Source organism: Salmo salar, chromosome ssa21 (assembly GCF_905237065.1).
Source record: "Salmo salar chromosome ssa21, Ssal_v3.1, whole genome shotgun sequence".
NCBI lineage: Eukaryota > Metazoa > Chordata > Actinopteri > Salmoniformes > Salmonidae > Salmo > Salmo salar.
Window position 1 is genome coordinate 38,265,001 of NC_059462.1, and position 14,111 is coordinate 38,279,111.

Consider the following 14,111-nt stretch of genomic DNA (forward strand, 5'->3'; position numbering starts at 1 on the left):
ATACATCCACAGGTACACCTCCAATTGACTCAAATTATTTCAATTAGCCTATCAGATGCTTCTAGTGCCATGACATCATTTTCTGGAATTTTCCAAGCTGTTTAAAAGCACAGTCAACTTAGTGTATGTACACTTCTGACCCACTGGAATTGTGATACAGTGAATTATAAGTGAAATAATCTGTCTGTAAACAATTGTTGGAAAAATGACTTGTGTCATGCACAAAGTAGATGTCCAAACCGACTTGCCAAAACTATAGTTTGTTAACAAGACATTTGTGGAGTGGTTGAAAAACGAGTTTTAATGACTCCAACCTATGTGTATATAAACGTCCGACTTCAACTGTATGCATGTCTGCCTGTCTACACTATGAGGTTGGAATATAATACTGTGAAACGGTAAAATATTAGGATAATACCATTTTAGTGTAATAGCAGTTTGAAATAACTTCCTGACATTTCTGCCTGTTTGTGTTGGTTTGAGTTGAGTGGTGACATCACCAGGTGGTAAATTAGTTAGACCAATAAGAAAGAGAGTTCCCGAACCTCTGCCAATAACAGCTAGTTTTCAGTTTTCCCCTCCCCACTCAGACCACTCACAGACAGTCCTAGTGTAACCGATGTGAAATGGCTAGTTAGTTAGCGGTGGTGCACGCTAATAGCATTTCAATCAGTGACGTCACTCGCTCTGAGACTTGAAGTAGGGTTTCCCCTTGCGTTGCAAGGGCCGCGGCTTTTGTGGCGCGATGGGTAACGATGCTTCGTGGGGTGTCAGTTGTTGTGTGCAAGGGTCCCTGGTTCGAGCCCGGGTTGGAGCGAAGAGAGGGACGGAACCTACACTGTTACACTAACAAAATTCTTGCTTGAGAAATTGCTCTTTGCTAAGAAGCTATTTTTGTTCATTTTTTACCATTTTAATTGAAAACTATGACAGTAATTGTCACACAGAAAATATTTGATATTGAGATAAAAAGGCTGCATCATACCTTTAAGCAGTTCACTGTGCTAGTGCATGTGACAAATAAAACTAAATTGAAACACACACACAAACACTTCTCAGGTAGTCTAAATCCAAACAAAAAAAGACAGCCTGTTCAATGTTGCAGATGCAGAGCTGGGTTGAGGCAGACACTATCGAGATGGATGACTTCAGTGGACATGGCCACAGAGAAATCCTCTTTCTTTCTCTCACCGTGCAGCTCTGTGTGCTAATCAATCCATTAGAGATGGCACTGGCTCTCTGTCTGACTGCGGCACAGTCTTCAGGGAAATTATTTCTCTGGACCAGAGACCAGAAGTCCCCACAAGAATAGTAAATTAACAAACATTGGACCAACTGGGGACATTTTGTTAGTCCCCACGAGGTCAAATTCTATTTCTACGGATTTAGGGTAGAATTAGGTTTAGGTTTTGGGGTTAATGTTAGAGTTAAAGCAATGGTTAGGGAAAATAGAATTTTGAGTGGGACTGAATTCTGCGTCTGTCCCCAAAAGATGAGCTTTACAAGACTGAGGCAGCGTGTGATCATCCGTGTGTGTGTGTGTGTGTGTGTGTGTGTGTGTGTGTGTGTGTGTGTGTGTGTGTGTGTGTGTGTGTGTGTGTGTAGACTAAATTCATTGATAGTGTGTGATGGGGAAGGGTTGCACTTGTCTTGTGGCATCATGACAGATTGTCTCTTTTGCCTTGCAGACGACTAGCAGGCAGGCAGGATAAACTTCAATAAATCTGCTGTTGCTAACCTCCGTCGCCAAGGCCCCGGGCGCCACCCACTACAGCACATCAACATGATGAGCAGTGGTGAAGAGAGAAGGGAAGGTGAGAGAGAAAAGACAGAGGGGAAAAAAGAAATGGAAGGAGAAAGAGAGAAGATAGAAGGGGAGAATATATAGGTAATTGTTCCTTCAGCGCTTAGTTAACGACCGCCACCTTATCAGCATCAAATAATATGCGAGCGTCCTCACACACACACACACACACACACACACACACACACACACACACACACACACACACACACACACCAGCCCCTTCAAACCCCATTGGCTGATGTATTCTGAGCCAACCTGCCCCATGAGGTCAAACCACTTGACCATCAAACAACCAATCAGTGTCCGGCTGTCCAGCTAGAATTGTGACTCCGGCTGTCCGCTACCGGACATCATGCAAAACGAACTCATGGTATTTGTGACTGGTGAGTAGGGTTGCAAAGGGTCGGAAACTTTCTGGAACATTTTCCATGGGAAGTTAAGCCCTGGAATTTGGGGAATTTTGCTTAAATTCATCAAAAAGGTTAGCTTATAATAGTGAACCTTTTTTGTGGGATACACATAAGGCAATTCTAGGTATTGCAGCATATTTAGGCTAAACTATCCCCAATTCAATGGAATTGCAACCCTCTGCATGCACAGTGCATTCTTCCATCACATGTACAGCTGATTCTCAAGAACTTGCACAGTTGAGATGCTATGGAGCCCACACTACTACATGGACTGAGTAAAGGAGTATATGCTTTCTGGTAAGTTTTTTGTTACAATACCGGGTGGGGTGAATATATTTTATACGACATACATAATTTTTTTTGTTAACTAGTAAATAGTAGCCTACAGCAAAGTATGTTTAAATAATTTCGAACTTTTAACACTTTCTGCTAGTTAGTTTTTGCTACCATGTGGGTTTAGCTTGCTTGAGCCTGCTAACTGAGGAGTATTAATTCACCTGTTTCCATACACGTTTCATTTTAAAACAATTACCTTACAAAGGAGTTGTTTAATCTAACTGCTTAACTATTTATCTGTTCAAGGAATCGTATTTCTTTTATTTTATACATTTTCTTCCCTAATCTTAACAGGAAAATGCCACGGGCACTATCTGATGTATGGAAAGATTTCACTGCCGCTAATGCAGAAGGAAAAGCTGTGTATTGAAACAAATTAACTTTACACAGGCTTTAACGAAACACGGCTTGTAACAAAACATTTGCAGTAAGCTTTAGTTGTCTTTTTGCACTGAGTCAATTCCTCACGCTGCTGTTTCCAACATCTTATCATCGACTCATTAAGACCAAGCTCCCGTGCAGCAGCTCTATTTCCTTTTCCAACAGCCAGATCAATCGCCTTCAACTTGAAAGCTGCATCATATGCATTTCTCCGTGTCTTTGCCATGATGAGGGTGACAAAATTACTACCGTAATCAGAATGATGGGAACTTTGAGAGCGCTCGATTTAATCTAAACAGTAAACAAAAAAAGTTGTTTGACCTTAACCCGTTCGGCAATTTCATTGGTCTAATGAAAGCTTCATGCCGCCAAAAAACTGAGCACGTCACAGAATGTGTTTTTTTGAAAAAAAAATAATTGAAAGCGGGAAAAATCCATATATTAGCCGCGTCATTGTTTAAGCCGCGAGGTTCAAAGCTGGGAAAAAAGTTGCTTATAGTCTTATAGTCCGGAATTTACGGTAATGTGTATTGGAAGAGATTTATGAATGTTCTTCACCAAGCATACACCCCTCCAACAAGACATGCTTTATCTACTCATTTTCTGGATGCAGAGTTCAAGTGAAGGTCAAGCAAATCATAGCGAAAACAGACTATTGCAATCATCTCTGATGGGTGGTTGAATGTTCGTGGGCAAGGAATAATTAACTTCATCATCTCCACCCCTCAACCAGTACTCTACAAGAGCACAGACACAAGGGACAACGGACACACCAGTCTCTAAATTGCAGATGAGCTGAAGGCAGTCAATGACCTTGGATCACAGAAGGCATTTGCACTGGTGACAGACAATGCTGCGAACATGAAGGCTGCTTGGTCTAAAGTGGAGGAGTCCCACCCTCACATCACACCCATAGGCTGTGCTGCTCATGCATTGAATCTGCTCCTCAAGGACATCATGGCACTGAAAACAATGGATACACTCTACAAGAGAGCCAAGGAAATGGTTAGGTATGTGAAAGGTCGTCAAGTTATAACAGCAATCTACCTCACCAAGCAAAGTGAGAAGAATAAGAGCACCAGATTGAAGCTGCCCAGCAACACCCGTTGGGGTGGTGTTGTCATCATGTTTGACAGTCTCCTGGAGGGGAAGGGGGAGTCTCTCCAAGAAATGGCCATATCACAGTCTGCCGATATGGAGAGCCCCATCAAGAGGATCCTCCTGGATGATGTATTATGGGAGAGAGTGGTAAGCAGCCTGAAACCTATAGCAGTAGCCATTGCACGGATTGAGGGAGACAATGCCATCCTGTCTGATGTTCAGACTCCGCTTGCAGTTGTAAGAGAAGAAATCCGTACTGCCCTGCCCACTTCACTGTTGCTCCAAGCAGAGGAAACTGCAGTTCTGAAAAACATCAAAAAGCGTGAAGACTTCTGTCTGAAGCCCATACATGCCACAGCATACATGTTGGATTCCAAGTATGCTGGCAAGAGCATCCTGTCAGGTGCAGAGAACAACAAGGCCTATGGTGTCATCACTACAGTATCTCACCACCTTGGCCTGGATGAGGGCAAGGTTCTTAGCAGTCAGGCAAAGTACACTTCCAAGCAAGGAAACAAGGGCTTTGGGATGGAGATACAATATGGCAGTCGCGCCAACACATCTCATCAGCCACCTGGTGGAAGGGACTTTGTGGATCTGAGGCTCTTTCCCGTTGCCTCCATCATCCTCTAAATCCCACCAACATCAGCCGCCTCAGAGCGCAACTGGTCCTTGTTTGGGAACACACACACCAAAGCAGACAACAGGCTCACCAATACAAGGGTTGAAAAATTGGTGGCCCTCCGGGGAAATTTGAGCCTGACAACGAGCCATCCTCAACAAGGTTGGAAAGTGACAGTGAAGAGGAGGCCTCAGAATCTGATGTTCAAGAGGTAGACATTGAGGAGGTCCAGGGAGAAGACATGGAAGCCTGAGAGGAAGACAGCCAAAGCTTTAGTTTCTTAGACTATCATTTTACAGATGCATGTTGAAAACGTTTTAAGGAGATGCGATGGATCATTGGCGATCATTCAACATTCCCTTTCTTTTGTTGTTCAGTGAAATCATCCCATGTGAAGATATATATCTAATGGAAAATAAATCTACATTTAATCACACTGCATATATTACAATTAATTCCCTTATATTCCCGTTAATTCCCACAGAAAGTTTCCACCTCTGAATATTCCCCAAAATGTGCAACCCTACTGGTGAGGTAAGCCAAAAGTCTGGTGCTGTCACGTTGAATACATTGATTTTATATCTGTGGTTACAATGTGGGCCACTTCTGCTATCCACAGGATAAAGTGTAATTTTTGCCAAGCAGAGCACGTAGAGTATGGTGAAAACTAGAGACAACTATGGAAAACCAGACTATGTAAGATGGATAAGTGACTAAGGTTTGGTTTTCACTCGCAATGGTGTCAGATAATGAGGATCCGAATAAAGACTATCATAAATACTCATGTGTTCAGATCTCTGTTGAGGCTTGTCAAATGTATGAGATTTGCTTATTTTTACATTTAAAAAAAGTAAAGACTCAGAGCTTCAAAATGGTATCTCGTACACTGTAGTTGGAGGAAACACGAGACAGTTGTGCTGCTTTAAAAGTTGATATACATGTTATCCCACTTAAAAGACAATTAGGAGAAAACTGCCCTTTGAAAGATTTACACTTCCTAGAGAACACTTCTTTGTTTACACATCATTCCCTCTTAAGCCTCACCCACACATGTAAATGCATGTGAGTCAGTATGGCAATGTCCTCCAGAAAGTCATCTCTCTACCCAGCAAAATTCAGGGCAGGAAAGTTTGAGAGCTGTAGCAACCCTTTTGCAGTTGTCCATAGCTATATATTTTCATAAATCTGCGGTAGCAAAGATGATCTATATACTGACCAGGGAAGAGCCCATTCTGGTATAGACAGAAGCCTGTGACATGCAGCCCAATCAGGACTAATCTGTAGGCATGTCCAACCACTCCATTATCTCAACCAATCATGACTAGCGAAGGATCCTGTCTTTCTCCCTGTATAGCTCAGTGCTTTCTCCTTGGCTCAACTAGGCTTAGAATTTAAAATGTTTATTCATATTTACAGATCCCACACAAGTTTAATTAAGGCACATAAAAGTTCCCATGTTCAAAAAGGCACTTCTACAAAAACAAATTATTATTATCTTAAATGAATAACATCAAAAAAAGTATTTATTCAGGGAAACCCCACTGAGACCAGGGTCTCATTCCCAAGGGTGCCCTGATCTCAGCAATACAACAACCAATAGAATGTAAAACAAAACAGCAATCAATACAAAATTATGAAAAACAGTTACATTCCCCAGCAACTAGGTCCTCAATCAACACCATAAACTACCCGACCAGCAACAGAACATCCAATTGTAAGGAGTTCTGCAAATTGTTCCAGCAGTGAGGTGCATTAAAACCAAAAGCGGAATTACCTAATTCAGTGGAGACCTGAGGAACATCAAGAGTTAACCAACCCTGTGAATGGGTTTGGTAAATCATGTTTTTATACTTCAACAACGAAGTCGGAAGCTTTTATAGTAGAGCTTAGTAAATAAAAAGAGAATAGTGAAGTGATCTACTGGACTTTAATGAGGACCAGCCAACCTTTTGATGCAGGATGCAGTGATGTATTAAAACGGTCACCTGTGGTAAAGTGAAGGGTGCTATGACAGACGGCATACAAAGGTTTAAGAATATTAGCTGCTGCATTCTGATAAATGGTGTCACCATAGTCAAGAACTAGCAGGAAAGTTGACTGTACAATCTGCTTCCTGCTGTTCAGGGAGAGGCAAGATCTATTTCTAAAAAAGAAGCCCACTTTAATTCTTATTTTTTTAACTGAAGTACTTCATACTATAGCTCACCAGTATGTTTTTTAATCGACAATCCAAAAGCTCAGATTATTTTAGGCGGGAACCTCATCGTTGGAAATATCAATCAATAAATAAATATGTAGACCATCTCTATTTTAGAGAACATATATTTAGTCTTCCTGACATTAAGTACAAGTTTGAAACTAACCATTTTTGTAAGGCAACAAAAACAGATTGCAGCTGGTCTACAGTTGGGGCAATGGCATCTGAGGCGACAAATGCCTCAGATCCTGTAACCAGTCACGTATGAGACTAAGGGTTTCACTGCGGATAACTGTGTGCATTCTGCCATACTCACAATATGCTCTACCATATTACTGTGTATAATGCCATGTGGGATGGGCCACAAGAGTGGCAAAAAAAAATAATACATCAATTCATTCATACTCACAAGACGCTCTGTGAAGCCCCGTGCTGCAGCAGTAGCATGGCGATGCCAGTATGTCCGTTCCTGACAGCGTCGTGTAGAGGAGAATCATTCTTGTAGCCTGGTGTGTTCAACAGCACGCCTCCCCTCTCCACCAACACCTCCACTACACCCTGGTGGCCCAGGTTACATGCCTCGTGCTGCAACACAGGAGCACCGTTATTACATACATTATACATTAACTGCATCTTGCATACAGTCTTCTATGACTATGTAATACATACTAGCACTGATGACATTACAAAAAGGTGCATTTCATTTGAATATTCAATGAGGTTGTTCAAGGGATACATCGGAATTTTGAGTCAGTGGAACTCGTGGATACCATTTTTGTGTCTCTGCGTGCAGTTTGAAGGAAGTTGCTAACTAGCGCTAGCGCAATAAAATACCCATAGACTTCATCATTACGCTAACACTAGTTAGCATTGGCTCACGAAACTACCGCTAACTTCCTTCAAATTGAACACAGAAACATAAAAATGGTTTCCACAAGTTGATCGGACTCTGGAAAAGTAGATCATTGGGCAATTTGCCAAAATCTCAAAGTATCCCTTTAAAAAGGCCAAAAGTCATAGATTTGTAATAGTGTATGCATACGTATAACAGCTCTTCTATCCGGCAGGGCAAAGTTAAAGACTGGCATGCTTTACCAACATGTAGATCAGGGGTGTCAAACATGAGGCCCGTGAGGGGGTCCAATCCAGCCGAAGGTGGTTTGAGTAAAACTTTGTACAAAAAGTGTTGGGGAGGAACAAACACAATATACTTTACAATGACTAAAACCAAATTGAAACTGTGTAGAAATGACAAATGACCTACATTCATAAGGTTTGTGTCCAGCCTGCTAATAATCACTGAAATGAAAGCTAGACAGTCAGGGAGCATCGGAAATTTCAAAAACAAATTTTGACGGCAAGGAAATACAACCAATTTTCAATGAGGCCTTCCGGACCGAATGCAGCCCCCGGGAAAAAATTAGTTTTACACCCCTGCCCTGCATCCTATCTGTCTCCTGATGTATATGATTGGATGTATTTGCTGTCTAGACAAGGAGAGACTGAGGAGACAAGGCTTCACTCACCAGCGGTGTCCATCCAGCATTGTCCTTCAGGTTGGGGTCAGCCCCTTGGTCTAGGAGCTCCGTCACTGTCGCTACATCACCCTGCAGTGGTGACAGAGAGAGGAGGTTTAGGGTCAGTTGTTAAATATATGAACATGCCATTCAAACACATTGGCTGATCCAAAATCATCTTAGACCAGCTGCTATTATCAATCAATTACTCTGTGAGGTTGACAAAGATGCATCAGGCCACATGTCTAGGGTGAGGTGTTAGAGACATGTCAACATGTACTCCAAACACAGCATCTGATCCTACACAGGCATCATGGGGCCTGCAGCGATCATAAATCAGGTTCACAGGTACAGTCAGTTACTAGAAACATGAGAACATGCCCTTCACACAACCAGTGTCTGTGTCCCAAATGGCAACCCAAACCCTATATAGTGCAGTACTTTTACATAGGGTGCCATTTGGGAAGCAGACAGTAATACGATCAAAGAGATAGTCCCCCCAGGTTATGTTACTCTTGTATTTTATTGTAGTTTAAGGTTATGTTACTCTTGTATTTTATTGTAGTTAAAGGTTTTCTGAGTGCCTTGTGAATCTAGCTTAAATCGGAATTTCTAAATCTACCTGGTTGTGCGGTGTGGTTCTCTCATGGCCCATAGCACTACTCTTTACTGATCAGACAAGCATTCCATTCCCAGTCCTGGAAGAATAGCAGGGAGCTTAACATAAGCCCTGTAAACACCGCTGTAATCCCTGCCTGGATCCTCCTGAGGTAATCAATGTCTCAACACTGTGAATGATTGATAATAGCAGCAGGTCTGGGATCAGCTGCTACATGTTGACATGTCTCTAACAACTGACCCTGAGCCTGTAACTCATGGCATGTTCATTTCACCTTTATTGCTGCCAGGTGTAGTGGTGTCTCTCCCTTGTGGTTTCTCTTCACCACCGCTGGGCTGTTCTGTGACAGTCTGCCCGGGGATCTCTTCCCCAGGGGGGCTGGGGAACACGGGCTACTGCCTCGCTGCTGCTCTCCTTCTCTGGATCTCCTGGTGCTGGTGGAGGTTCGACCCTGTCTGGGGCTGGCAGCAGGGGAGGGCGAGGTATGCATGGCTGGGAGTGCGACCCTGTCCACTGCCGGACGTCTACCCTGGCCAGGAGATGCTTTGGGTTTCTTTGGGGTACTCTGTGAGATGTTTTTCTCTTCCACAGAGAATCTTTTGGGAGTGCGCTTAGGAGGGGAGGGCAGGTCAGGCTTTGTAGTCGTTTCTTCATTTGGTTTGGAGTGCTGCTTTGCAGATATCTTGTCCAGCTGAGAAGGGGTGGTGTGTGGGCTTGGACCATCCTGGTCCTCAGAGAGTGGGATGCTGTCTCCTGGCTGAACCACCTTCAGGATGCTTCTGCTGGGGCTGAGGATTATGGCATTCCCCTGAGGGAGATCCTCCTTCTGAGGCTCCACAGTGGCAGGCAGGGTGGCGGGGCTTTGGAAGGAAACTCTTTTACTCGACCTGTGCTCTCCTTCCTCTGCAGTGACCTGCTCTTCTTCCTCTCTGACATCTCCTTCTCTCGCTCCACCAAAGCCCCACTGCTGGTTGATTGCCTCCAGCCTCTGTGTCTTGTTATTCTGCTTGGTTTCTTTATGTGTGGTTGGTTCCTGCCCACCCCCGGCTGCAGGCTTCCTGACACCACCACCACCATTTCTCGTCTTCTTAGTCGCTTTCTTCTTCTTTTCATAGTTAGTCGCCCTTTGAGGAGAGGAGGAGCCAGAGTCTTGGGAGGAGGAGTTGAAGTTGAAGACAGACAGGTCTTTGCCTTTAGACTCAGGTAGTGTCTCAGGAGGTCTTGGAACAGCTTTCACAGTCCCACTCCCAACCTCCGGTAGAGGCACCGCCGCAGACTTCTCTACCCGGCAGCGCACCTTGCGGCTGCGGGGACTAAACCAGATCTTGAAGTTCTTCTTGTGCTTTAAGACAGATTTATCTGACTGTGCTGCTGGTGTAATGGGAAGGGCATCTGAAATTAGTACAGGAAAGAGAAAAATACTGGTAGGACACACAAACTGAAACCACACATCAAAACGTCTCACCTAAGCTAAGGACAAAGACTATAATGGCATATGTGAAAGCAAGCGGTAAGGTAGCACTATAATTTTTTCTTTCCTTGTCACGGCACAATTTGTATTCCACTAGTATCACCTGTGGTTGTGTTTGGTTGTCTGCGCTGCATTCATTCACGCGACCTTGCTTGTCACACACCCAGCCTATTCTGCCTAGCAAGCTAGCTAGTATCTAATTTGGTGACCCAGAGGGGCATGTAGCTGCCAGTCAGTGTTCCTCTAACACTGCGGCAACATGAACATCACCCGTTTGTTAGAGCTCAAGTATACAAGCTAAACACCACCATACATAATGGCATTGCATTATTACGGTCATTAAGAGGGATTCTGATGGGAGGGAGAAAAAAAATGAGGGAATACATGGTAATACTTCCATTTGTGCTTAATGCTAAGGGATATAGGCCTACCTTTGTTAAGGAATAATATCACAGGTGAGATGAGGGAAGTGGAAAGGTAGGCCCCTAAATGGCAGGTAATAAAAAGGAATATATTTACAAAGGAATACATATGGGAGCAGTCAGAATTGTACATCAGGGCACACATCTCGTTGCAGTTGTGCATCCTGACGTACAATTTTGACTGTTCCTGTATGTATTATTTTGTAAATACTGTATATTTTGTTAATAGTTCACTAAAGTATATTGCACCATACTGGCCGCTATTTATTTATTTACTTTATTTTACCTTTATTTAACTAGCCAAGTCAGTTAAGAACAAATTCTTATTTTCAATGGTGGCCTAGGAACAGTGGGTTAACTGCCTGGTTCAGGGGCAGAATGACATATTTTTACCTTGTAAACTCGGGGATTCAATCTTGCAACCTTTCGGTTACAAGTCCAACACTCTAACCACTAGGCTACATGCCGCTTACTCGTCTTCATCAAGGAATACTATCATTCATATCCTACAAGTTGTACCTACCTACAGGGGAAACAAAGTGAAAGCATAGTCATAATTATCATGTTGAGTGACACAGTCAGACGTTTACTGTCCTCGGGGGAATAAACAGTGAATCTAAGTTGTGGAAGAGTTCAGTGCTGTCTGTAAATCCTTTATCTTTAGGCTTGTGCACATTGCACAGAATGTGGATCTAGCGTATGTCTGCCGATCATTCAGCGCGCTGTGTTTTAAGAAACACCCGCTGTAGACGTCTGACTGCCAACATTTTCACCCGATTTTATGAAATCGGTCAGCACTCAGCACTTCAGAGGTTATAAGTACTCTCGGCCAGCAAACACTATCGGTGTGTCCGTATCCTAATTATCATGGTCAGTGACAGGCCCAGTCGTTATGATATTATAATATAATCATCTGGGGGTGTTGGGAACAGCAGTAGAAACATTTCCATTCTAACCAATGGACAATGAAGTTGTTTTTATTTTCTAATAATAACATACCGGAGTAATCGGAGCCAGTGGGATTGAGCAGTGAGTCTAGGTTGCCATAGAGTTCTGTGATATTGCTGAGTTGTCTGTTGATCTGAATGTCTTTCACCCAGGCAGGACTGTGACACACCACACATCCCACTCCAGCTTGAGGACCAGCACACGACCTAGTAGTTAGTAAAAAAAGAATCACAAACCATTGATAACCTCAGGGTAGTAAAAGAACAAGCCAAGTAAAGTACAACAATTTGCTCCTACCAAGTTAGCCACTCCAAGAGGGACAGCATCCACTCACCTGCAAAGCATATGTTCACAAACTCCGAGGCACACAGGTTCGTTCATCAGTTTTGAACTGTAATGACAAAGTGTATCAAAGACATGACCATAATCATGTAAGTTAGATCTCGCTATTATTATAAATGACATCAACTAGTTAGCTGCCAAGCATGCCCAGTTTCATAACAAATAAGTCAAGCTAAATGTAGCGTGTTTACCATTTTGAGCACAGCAGAAGTTTTCGAAAATGCGCGACAGCCTCCTTCGTTTTCGTCCAGCCTTTGTCGGTGCAAAGATCAGGATCCATTTAACGAAATGTAGCTACGTTTTCCACTATTTCGAAGCTATATTCGTACACATTTGATATCTTTAAATGACGCAACAGCTGAGTATTGCTGCTGTAGCTTCACTTCCTAGTTTTTTGCTTCTCCCGCCAAAGCCTCAGGGACAAGGGCCTGCCCGTGATGTAATTGCGTATACTTCCCTCCCGCCCTCTTTTTCTTCTTCTTCTTCTATGGGTTTTACAACCGAAAGTGGTGTATTGCTGCCACCAACTGGACTGGTTGAAACCAAAACAAGGTAAAAAGAAAATCCATGCGTAATAGGGAAACTAACTTCATCCAGCCAAATAAAAATAGTACATTGACAAAACAAAAATCCCAGTTGTTCCTTCTTTCAAATCTCCATGTCTCCCTTCTCAGGCTGTAGGGCTTGTGACAACTCCTTTGCCGAGAAATCTATCAGCCCCAGGAACATCTCCGCCGCATCCACAATGATGTCATTCTTCCCGGTCCTTCTGCCATTTATCCCCATAGCTATAAAGGCCACAACAATGATTTCTATCTTCCAGGTCCTTCTCTCCACCACGAAGTCCACCTTCTTAATTGTAAGATGGCGCAGCAGTAAGACGTGTTTGTTTTCGTCCCATGTAAATATTATATTTTTTTGGGGGGGGGTTGTATACCCTTTGGATATGCTTAACACCCCGGCCATCATACATTCTAAACTTGATGCCCTCAATCTCACACCAATTATCAAGGAACCTACCAGGTACAACCCCAAATCCATAAACATGGGCACCCTCATAGATATCACCCTGACCAACTTGCCCTCTAAATACACCTCTGCTGTTTTCAACCAGGATCTCAGCTATCAATGCCTCATTGCCTGCGTCCGTTATGGGTCTGCGGCCAAACGTCCACCACTCATCACTGTCAAACGCTCCCTAAAACACTCCTGCGAGCAGGCCTTTCTTATCGACCTGGCCCGGGGATCCTGGAAGGATATTGACCTCACCCCGTCAGTAGAGGAAGCCTGGTTGTTCTTTAAAAGTGCTTTTCTCACCATCTTAAAGAAGCATGCCCCTTTCAAAAAGTGTATAACTTAGAAAAGATATAGCCCTTGGTTAACTCCAGACTTGACTGCCCTTGACCAGCACAAAAACACCCTGTGGCGTACTGCACTAGCTTCGAATAGTCCCCGCAATATGCAACTTTCAGGGAAGTCAGGAACCAATACACACATTCAGTTAGGAAAGCAAAGGCTAGCTTTTTCAAACAGAAATTTGCATCCTGCAGCACTAATTCCAAAAAGTTTTTGGACACTGTAAAGTCCATGGAGAGTAAGAGTACCTCCTCCCAGCTGCCCACTGCACTGAGACAAGGAAACACTGACACCACTGATAAATCCACGATAATCAAGAATTTCAATAAGCATTTCTCTACGGCTGGCCATGCTTTCCACCTGGCTACCCCAACCCCAGCCAACAGCTCTGCATCCCCCGCAGCAACTGGTCCAAGACCCCCCCCCCGGCTTCTCCTTCACCCAAATCCAGACAGCTGATGTTCTGAAAGAGCTGCAAAATCTGGACCTCTACAAATCGGCTGGGCTAGAAAATCTGGACCCTCTCTTCCTAAATTTATCTGCCGCAATTGTTGCAACCCCTACTACAAGTCTGTTCAACCT

The 14,111-nt window shown here is 43.5% G+C and overlaps 1 protein-coding gene across 4 annotated transcripts in view; it reads right to left on the reverse strand.

Annotated features, from left to right (window-relative positions):
• LOC106582297 (BRCA1-associated RING domain protein 1) overlaps positions 1-12,629 on the reverse strand; it is a 43,593-nt gene extending 30,964 nt beyond the window's left edge. Inside the window, exons 1-7 of one of the 4 annotated variants that reach the window (XM_014165234.2) lie at positions 12,365-12,629; positions 12,166-12,222; positions 11,883-12,037; positions 9,265-10,358; positions 8,381-8,461; positions 7,950-8,024; positions 7,264-7,439 (exon numbers count right to left, since the gene is read on the reverse strand). In XM_014165234.2, the coding sequence (XP_014020709.2) occupies positions 7,264-7,439; positions 7,950-8,024; positions 8,381-8,461; positions 9,265-10,358; positions 11,883-12,037; positions 12,166-12,222; positions 12,365-12,453 (1,727 nt within the window). In that variant the 5' untranslated portion in view covers positions 12,454-12,629. Of the gene's footprint in view, positions 1-7,263; positions 7,440-7,949; positions 8,025-8,380; positions 8,462-9,264; positions 10,383-11,882; positions 12,038-12,165; positions 12,223-12,364 lie in introns of all 4 variants that reach the window. The other 3 variants (XM_014165233.2, XM_014165232.2, XM_014165235.2) reach the window with 3 other exon arrangements.
• Positions 12,630-14,111: the final 1,482 nt, after the last annotated feature.